The sequence below is a fragment of the Oreochromis niloticus genome, linkage group LG11, assembly GCF_001858045.2.
Source record: "Oreochromis niloticus isolate F11D_XX linkage group LG11, O_niloticus_UMD_NMBU, whole genome shotgun sequence".
In the NCBI taxonomy this organism is placed as follows: Eukaryota; Metazoa; Chordata; class Actinopteri; order Cichliformes; family Cichlidae; genus Oreochromis; species Oreochromis niloticus.
This window is the reverse complement of record NC_031976.2, coordinates 10,717,574-10,726,876: the sequence shown is the minus strand read 5'-3', so window position 1 is coordinate 10,726,876 and position 9,303 is coordinate 10,717,574. Positions and strand designations below refer to the sequence as shown.

General features: G+C 41.9%; 1 protein-coding gene across 1 annotated transcript; it reads left to right on the top strand.

The window, feature by feature from the left end:
* The first annotated feature begins 1,744 nt into the window (after window positions 1-1,744).
* zgc:110410 (protein lifeguard 1) lies at window positions 1,745-9,096 on the top strand. The gene is made up of 12 exons (XM_003443663.4): window positions 1,745-1,880; window positions 1,997-2,106; window positions 3,018-3,155; window positions 3,528-3,696; window positions 4,098-4,176; window positions 4,641-4,694; window positions 4,916-5,006; window positions 5,176-5,213; window positions 5,850-5,937; window positions 7,478-7,567; window positions 8,026-8,073; window positions 8,646-9,096. Exons 3-12 carry the CDS (start codon window positions 3,054-3,056, stop codon window positions 8,796-8,798), a joined length of 912 nt encoding a protein of 303 aa, XP_003443711.1. The 5' UTR covers window positions 1,745-1,880; window positions 1,997-2,106; window positions 3,018-3,053; the 3' UTR covers window positions 8,799-9,096.
* Window positions 9,097-9,303: the final 207 nt, after the last annotated feature.

The following is a 9,303-nucleotide window of genomic DNA, read 5'->3' as shown; positions in this document are numbered from 1 at the left end:
AAGAGCATCGCAGCAGTCTGACAAAACAGAGCTGTCACAATCTGTCTGCATCGAGACAGAGGACAGACTCAAAGTTATGTCTCTCTTTGCCTGCCTTTTCTTCTTTTGTTTTCTATTCTTTCCATTTTTTTTAAGTCTTTTCTATTTTTCTGTCTGCCTGTCTTAAAGGATGGATGGATGGATGGATGGATGGATGGATGGATGGATGGATGGATGGATGGATGGATGGATGGATGGATTGATAGATTTCTTCTTCCGTTCTGCATATCATGATCTGGATACAGCTCTCTGCTCTGCACACATTCTGATCCATGTGGCTCCCGCCTCATGTGTTGCTTGTGTTTGGACAGCGCTGAGGCAGTCAGATCTGTGTTAAATGTGGCCTCACACTGGGCTCCACACTGATTGGTGTGTCAACACAGGCTGGAATTCAACTGCCTGCTCAAATGTGACTGTGTTTGTTGTGTCGCCCATTCAAATCCGACCGAGATCTGATGAATAGGTGAGAACAAGCTCATCAGATTTGAGCAGGCAGTGTAAACCTAGTCTGTGTTGACTGACACACCAATCAGTGGAGAACAGAGCGAGAGCTTCTGTTTGCTGGGGAGAGAAAAAAAGTCGCTGTGCCTTCAGACATGATTGATTTTGTTCTTGTTTTATGTTATTCTTTATTTGTCGCTGCACAGGAAGGACAATGTTTCCTTTTATTTTAGTAATAAGGAACAGAAAGATCACATGTAGGTGAAAGAAATGAAGGATTTGATCCGAGCTGTTAAAATGAAGAGGCAGCCGGTTTAAGGAAGCTCTCTGGAGGATTTCATGTTGCTGGTTGGGTGGGTGAGGCGGCAGAGTGAGACGGGTTTTCGGGGCGGGGGAGGAGAGGGGGAGAGTCACATCCAAATCACTGCAATTAGCAGAAGCATGGGAGACTAGTGCCCCCCAGTGTTTGCTTAATGTATAAATAATTTCTGTACGTTAGGGGGGAGACAATCTGGCTTAAAAAAAGGAGAAAAAAAACTTGCACTGTTTGCTCTTGCTTTGTTATTTATCTATACACAAGTACAGTCACTCAGAGACACACCTGTAATTATGCAGCTATGGTAGGCAATTGTGTTTAAAATCCAAATAAAGCTACAGGGCTGCTGAATTGTTTTTGCTTTCTTTAAGATTTGAATTGTAATCATCATGTATGTGATCGCTTTAAATATCACATCAATACAGTAATTTACTGTAATCAAATCCAATCGAGGCTAAGTAGTGGAAATTATATTTTACTGTTTTGTTGTTGTTTTTTTTCATACATACATATACATACAAGATAAGATAAGATAACCTTTATTAGTCCCACACGTGGGAAATTTGTTATATACATGTATATATAAAAATGGATCCATCCTGGATTGCTTTCTGATTAATAGATGGTCTTAAACACAACTATGTGAGAGCCAGTTCTTCATGGGAAAGCATAAAAATGGTATTGACCTACATTACTTTCTGTATTTTCACACAGTATGCCTTTAGCTCTTCTTTCTCAGTGTGACTCAGTACCCATAATCCCTTTGTATAGGCTGGATTGATGTCCTACATCGTCCAGTCCTCTCTTTGTCACTGGATGGTTTCTGTGTGCAGGGTGCTATCAATGAGTAACCAAGGTAAACCAGAAAGACCATACGCCTCACCGGATCTCACACTGTGTCATTGTCCTGCATTTGCCTTTTTTGTGTAATACAGTTTGAAATGTTACAGGCTTTTCAAATGCTGCAGCTTAATGATCTATCATTCCAGGATACTGAAATATGAGGGAAAACCTTTATTAAATATGTGAAATCAAGCAGTATAAACTCATTCCAGTGCGGATCAGTGCAGGTGGAATACAGAAGGTAAAATCCCAATTTACTCTGTCAAAGTGCCAGCCTTATTGCTTTAATGTCACTTTCAGAACTTCATCTTAATATCCCATTAGGACTAATGAGGAATGCATCCTTTCCCCCTGCAGCAAAAGTCCTGTCTCTGTGGGAACCAGCTGATAGCAAGTAGACTTTGCCCTGAAGGAAACCGAAGCTACAGGAAGAGCAGCCGAGCGCGGTCTCAGTCGTCACAGCAGAGGTAAGGCATATTTTAATAGCTTCGCTGGAGTTGTAAGGATTGATTTCTGTGAACAGACCTGAGTCAAACAGCAGCTGGACACTTTTTTATAGACTATAAAACTGTTGTCATCTTGTCAGAACTTGGATTTAATGTTCCAAACTTTCAGCCCGCGTAAGCCAACAAAAACAAAGTCCACTTCATGCCTTAGAAAACACAGTTTTAGGCTTTGTTTTGTCCATCACCAGTTCCAGTTTGGAGAGATGAGCTGAAAAAGACGAAAAGTCAAAATGTGATTTTTATCTGGCAAATGATTTATTGCTGCCACGAGTGCAAAAGCCATTACTAATTACAGATATTACAGGAAGTGGAAATTGTTATTCATTAAACCATAATGAATAGACGGATGTACGCAGGGAGCGGCTGTTTCTGTCAAACTGCTATGTGTACTCACTGCTTTACTGCAGTTTTACATCATGCAGCATTGATCTTTGAGCAGCTGGTTATGACTTAATTTCTTTCATGATTAATGCAGAACTAGGGAACTTGGGGGGGAATTTATTATTCCCTTGTGCTCACTATACATATATATTTTTTTTTTTAAATCCTTGCGTTTATTGTCTGTCTGTGGATGACAACTAAATTTCCTCTGAGATCAATGCAATAAATGCAATCTATTTGTCCATTAAATATACATACACCTATAATATATTAAGTTTTAAGGCCATTTTTATGGATGCCGGTCATGGAGGGCCCTGTATTTGTGTGATGCATGGTTTCATAATCACCCATTTATGTGTTTCATGCTGACATTCTGACATTGCCCCGTGTGCCAATTTAACATCACTGATGAAAGCACTGACACTGTCCAGAGGAATGTCTTTGTGACCTTAACTACCTTGTATGTCTAATAATTCTTTTTCTCTTGGCAGTTTTGTGTCTGATAAAATTTGCTGACCTTTGGGCAAATGGACCAGACTTATGACAACAGAAACGGTGGATATCCTCAGCCCCCTCCGTACAGCCCCAGGGACCATGGACAGAGTTCGTATACTGGGATGAGCTATGACGTTAGTAGCAATTCACAATCATTTTTGTTAGCCTCAAAGGGAAAAAAAATTAAATTAAGCAGTATGAGAAAACCATTTTGCACATTGATTTTAGGATTTAATATGCAGCTATCGTAAAGAATGAGCCCAAATCCAACACGCAACTAGCCTTTGATCATGCCATCGTTGGGATGGGATCATGGGATGTGTAATTAAATGTGTGCTAACACATTTAATTACACATGGATTATTGGTTTAATTCCATTAACTTACTTCAAAATGAACACTAAGGCCCGCTAATCACATCATTCTGCCTTTTTTTTAATGATTTGCAAGAACATTTTAAAGTTTTGAATCTAAACTTCCCGTATTGTTGCTGTCTGAATGATCCAGGTGGAGAAGGGCAGCGTTGCAGTGGTCTCCCCTCCTGGCACCTATGATAACATGGTCCATCCTGTGGGCCCGGGAGCAGGTGGAGACAACCAGCAGTGTGATCAGTCTCCACCCGTGTACTCTCCCGGCTTAGAGGATAGTGCCTTCAGTGACGCTGCCATACGGAGAGGTGAGGGTCGAAGGAAGCAGATCAATAAAGAGAGGGAGAAACAGGAGGCGAGAGAAATGAGCGTTTCTGTTTGCGCGGTCAGAGCCGAACGAGGATCAGCAATATTTACTCCCCTCATTTGCTTTGCAGTGTTTTCTTGAAAAATTGATTTGGAATTGAAAATTGTTCTGTGATCTCTGCTCGTAGCCTGTCGCAGCTCTTCACCTCCCACACAGCACAAATCATTTTAAATGAGAGGGAGGAATGCAAGTTTGGTGAAAACAGAGTCATTTTTGGCAACAGCATGCAGCCTTACCCGCCTGAATGCTTCACTCTGACAGATTGTTGTTGTCGCATGTCTTTCTTCTGTCTGTCTCACCTCTCTCTGTGTTTCTGGATCTGTATTTCTGTTTTCTGAACAGGTTTTATAAGGAAAGTCTACTTGACCTTGATGATTCAGCTGCTAGTGACTGTTGGGATCATCTGCGCTTTTCTTTACTGGTGAGACACAATCACACGAGGCCATTCTTGTTCCAAAAAGAAAAGAAGAAATGTCGATCGATCCACCTTTATTGTAATCTGCTGGCATTTAATTGTGTCATCGCCCACCATCACAAGGCAGAACAAGTGTATTAAGTCGTCCCTGCACAAATTTAAACATGCATTGGGGCCCTTCTCAAATCACCATAGGTCTGTGAGGTGAAACAAAGTGGTATATAGTCCGCCTAATGTTTGTGCTTGCAGTAGTTTGAAAGCTCCTTGTGTTTGGTATAATGGATGTGGTGGAAGACTGCGACAGTAATTTCTTTTCATAAATTGTATTCAGCTCCCATGTGCACAATGCACTGCTCTCTGTTAATATTTAATAAAATCATTCCACTGCTTCTATCAAATAAATGGCGGCTCTATTAAACACTTCTCTCTTTCTCCCTTCCCTTTTCTTATCAAAAAACAAAAAAAAACAGGGACACACTCAGGAAATGGGCATGGAACAACTACTGGTTCACCTACACCATGATGTAAGTTGTTCAAAAACATTCTCTTAGATTTTTTGATTTCGTGTTTGGAGAAAGGGCTTCACGTGAGACTCCACGGAAGTAAATCACAAGCTCATCTTAACATAAATCCGAGTCAGAGAGCGTGCCAGCGACACTGTGCATAAATAATGCGCTCACTGAATCCATAATGTTTCTCCTATTATATGCTAATGCCTGTAAACTCTGTATCGTGTGTGAAACAGGGCGGTGGTACTAGTCCTCATTGTGGCCTTGTCATGCTGTGACAGTCTCCGTCGTCGAGTCCCCCTCAATTTTATTGCCCTGGGTCTGTTTGTGAGTAGAGGCAGTACCAGCCAGGCATCAAATTAAACCACCACCACACCTGCTCTATTTCACAGTTTTTTTTGTCATGTATTTACTTCCATTTGTCTCCCCCTTCCCTTCCCTTCCCCTCTCTCCCTCCCTCTCCCTGCCTGTGTGCCTTTCTCTCTGTCTTCCTCAGACTGTTGCAGAGGGCCTGATGCTTGCATCTGTGGCGGCGTGAGTGTTTGTTTACAAAGATGAGTCCCCACCTGATGCAGACTCATTTGCACAATAATAATCCTATTTGATCCATATCTGATAGCGTGTTCGATGCCAGCAATGAAGCCATCATGCCAGATAAGATGTTATCAGCGCTGGTTTACCAAATTAAAAGGCATATGGGATCACATTTTCTGTTTTTTTTCAGCTGAAGATAAATCTGAGCACATCACAAATAGTTCAAAACCAATTTCTCTGTATTTCTCGGTGCCTGTGTAAACACGAGTTACCTTTTTTTCCCCTCCATCTTTCAGACGGTTCTTTTTTAGCAGCACGTCACTCTGTCAGAAAAAGGCATCAGATGAGACCTGACTATCAATAATGCATTAAAATTATCATATTTATAGGATATTGCTATAACTGAAGCTATAGCTGATAGGAAATGCATGTAGGCAATGCATTATTCAACACTTGTCCAGTGGGGTGGGGTTGGGGGGGTCCAGTGCTCAAAGTTAAATGCATATTTCGAGAAAAAAAAATTCTTATAAGAAAATAATACTTTCCTTTAGGATAGACCAGAACCCTGCTGTTTCATCCACCCTAAGATAGACATGATTCAGCTCTTACTGCACTGTTTGATATTTCTGTCTGCAGGTCTTTTGATGCTGAAGCAGTCATGTGGGCTGTTGGGGCAACAGCACTTGTGTCCCTCTCCCTGAGCCTGTTCGCCATGCAGTCAAAGGTAAGATCTGTCACACCCTCCGAGCTCAGTTTGCAGTGCAGCCAAAAGTGAAATTTCATAAAACGCGGCGCCTTAGCTATGCAGTCAGTGGTAAATGTCCATACACTCAGCTGTGTTTCCTGTGCAGTCAGAGGGAACGTGTAAAGCTCAGCTGCTGGACAGGTTTTCACCTGCAGAGCTTTCAAAGTCAGATAAGTTTGCTGTCCTGACAAAACTAAGATTGCTGCTGCGATCAGTGTATTTGTAAGTTGGGTTAATTCCCTGCGTCCACAGGGTTAAGCCCCCGTGTGGCTGAGATAACTCTCGCCATATAGAATTCTTTATTGGCTAAGTCAGCCCTCGTCCTTTTCAGTCTGCCTCCTTTCATGAATTGTGAAAAAAAAAGAAGCAAATAGGCTTTTTATCAAGCAAAATGTCCCAACTTTGTGATTGAAACCCTAAAAAAATGACCAAAAACTTCACCTAAAATTCTATAATAAGCATCCCAACGAATCCCAAAGAAGTCTTGCTTGATGAGGATTTTTTATTCTTTATTTGATCATGCTCATCTTCTGAGATGCCGCTCTCAAAATATATCTTATAGCTTATGCTTGTGCACATGGCATTTAAAAGTTTCATTACAACTTGCAGCGTTTTATTAGCTGGAGCAAGTTAGGAGACCTTTTGAGAATCACTTCATTGATAGCTCGGCATGCTGCTTCAATAAACGCCTCATATTCTGAACAAAAGCAATCACACAGCCAGTAGGGAAGATGTCAGCTACATTCAGATTGCATTTAGAGCCTCTTTTAATTGCTGCTAAATGGTGGTTGGCATTTCACACACTTTGCCACTTATTGTATCTGAAGGAGCCGGAGACATTTATATTTTCGCTCACAGTGGATGGAACAAGCAAGCAGCTGTCTGATAATCATACTAAGAATATATCTGGTGCTTAATTCTCTCTGCTCGTTATTAATCAGCGGGAGGAAGGTACGCAGGTCAGGTTTAAATAGCCGACATATAGAGGGAAGCGTACCCCTAAGCCCGTAATATAGTTTTATGGGCTGAGCGAGCGTCCGCCGCCGCAAACACTTGTAGTTTATTTTTTATGACTTCGCTTTCATCTTGCCATTTCCAGCACCTCTCGCTCTGCAGTTCACAATGTTCACAGAGCTTTTTAATCTCTGTCACTGTGATGCATTGACACTGCGTCTGCAGCCCATAGCTCCTCAGGTGATCAGTGCTAGTGATTCTCCTGTAGCAACTGCCATCTTTTTTATGCCAGTCTGGGAAAAACTAAATAAAGGGCACGCAGGCCAATAGGCCACCTCCAATCCCCCTGCTCAGTGCCTGTTGATTATTTATCCTCACTTATTATAACCAGAACTGTCTTGATTTTCTTGAGTCTCGACTGCAATCTGTAGCTACCACAGAGCACAGCTGCAATGAGGACAACCTTCAGTGTCCTGGCTTTTACGAGAATGATGAGTACAAACGAGAGATGTTGGGGTTTGTCACATTAACTTTCTCATTTCCTATCCCTCCTTTGCGGCATCAGTGGGACTTCACCACAGCAAGTGGGTGCCTGTGGGTGTTTACCTGGACCCTCTTTTCATTCGCCCTCCTCTGTGCAATCCTCCGATCACAGGTAAATTAAAGAGCTTCTTTGTTAACCAGTGTGTTTGCAGTGGGAACAGGTTTTAAATGAATTGCTGACAGACTGTATGTACAGCCTCAGAGTCTTTGGTCCTAGAAAGTACAGGCCCATGTGCTGAGCAGACTATACAGAAAAGAGCGTAAACTCAAACCTCTCAGGATTTAAATGTACACTGGCGTTCACTGCGTCGGCTGTTAGTGTTGCCAGCGGGTATAAATAAGCATTCTGCAGATTTTAGGTTATAGTTGGACTTTTTCTTTCTTTGTTAAGAATACTGCCTGTACCCTGCAAACCAAACAAAACAGCCAGAATGACCAAAAAAAAAAAAAAAAGTTTCTGGCTTAATTACTGCCTACAGCAAACAAGCAGCACAGCACACTAGAATAAAAATGTTTTGTTTTAAATTTGTGTCACTGAATGCCTCTCCTGTGTGTGTGATTCTTTTGCAGTATGTTTACATCGTATATGCCTGCCTGGGAACCCTGCTGTTTTCTTTAGTAAGTACACTTTGGTAACGGAAAGTTCTTTTCCGCAGCACTTTTTTTTCATTTTGGTATCAAAAACAGAATTAAAATCCCCAATGGAAATAAAACGAAACCACCATCAAAGAGGGCTTATTGTCAAGTGAGTGTATATGATGCAACACGCGATCCCAGGGCGAGGCAGCCTGATACCAGTGTTTGTCACAGTTGTTAGTGAAAAGAGAGCGACTTTGATGCCCCTGTGCCCTTTAATTTCAATTATGCACCACTTAACAGCAGTGAGCTTCCTTTTCACAGCCACCTCTCTGTGTGCCTTTGGCATTCGCAGCAAATGTTGTGACCCATCTCGTCAGCCGGTGGAACAAACTGCGGCTGCACACAGAGCTGAACAGGCTGTCAGCAGCAAGTCACAACTTATTTTCAGCTGCACAAGTCTGACTCCCGGATTATTTATGTGGCCTGTTTATCTGCACTGTCCCATCTCTCAGAAATAGGAAATAGTGCCTGCGCTTTCTCGCAGACCAGTTCTCGTTCTCGATTCACACATCAGTGCTGAAGCATCTCATTTTCTGTCCGTCTCTCCGCAGTACTTGGTGTTTGACACTCAGATGATCCTGGGTGGAAAACACAGAAAGTATCAAGTCTCTCCCGAGGAGTACATCTTTGCTGCGCTCAACCTCTATTTGGACATCGTCACCCTGTTCCTCTTCTTGCTGCAGCTCATCGGCCTCTGCCGCTGACACTTAAACTCCATGGCAGGATTTCCCCTAAAGATACTCTTCTTGCACACATGCAATCAATTCTTTGAGTTTGGTAAACACAGACAGCCAGTCTCCCAGACATGGCTTAAGCCCAGCTTAGAATAAAAGCAAAAACACTGAAGATCTCCACAGAAAAACTTTTTTTGGTCCAAGTCTAGGCTTAAGCCATATCTGGGAAACTGAGCCCATGATTCATATTGAATAAGGCTCCAGACATCTGTCAGTATATTCAAGTTTGCCTATGATTGTCATGTGTTATGCACTGCAATCTGCTTTATGGATGTTTACTTGTTTATCTCCCCCCCCCCAGGAGTTCAGATTTACATACTGCCCTGTTGCAGATTTTACATAGAACATCATGTACTGAATATTTGTTTCTAAAACTTACTCTTTAACTCACAAACTAGTCACTTAGCTACTTGTTAAATGAAAGATTATATAAAAGTTTAATTTTGAATGAAAACCCAATAAAAGAATCTGTCAG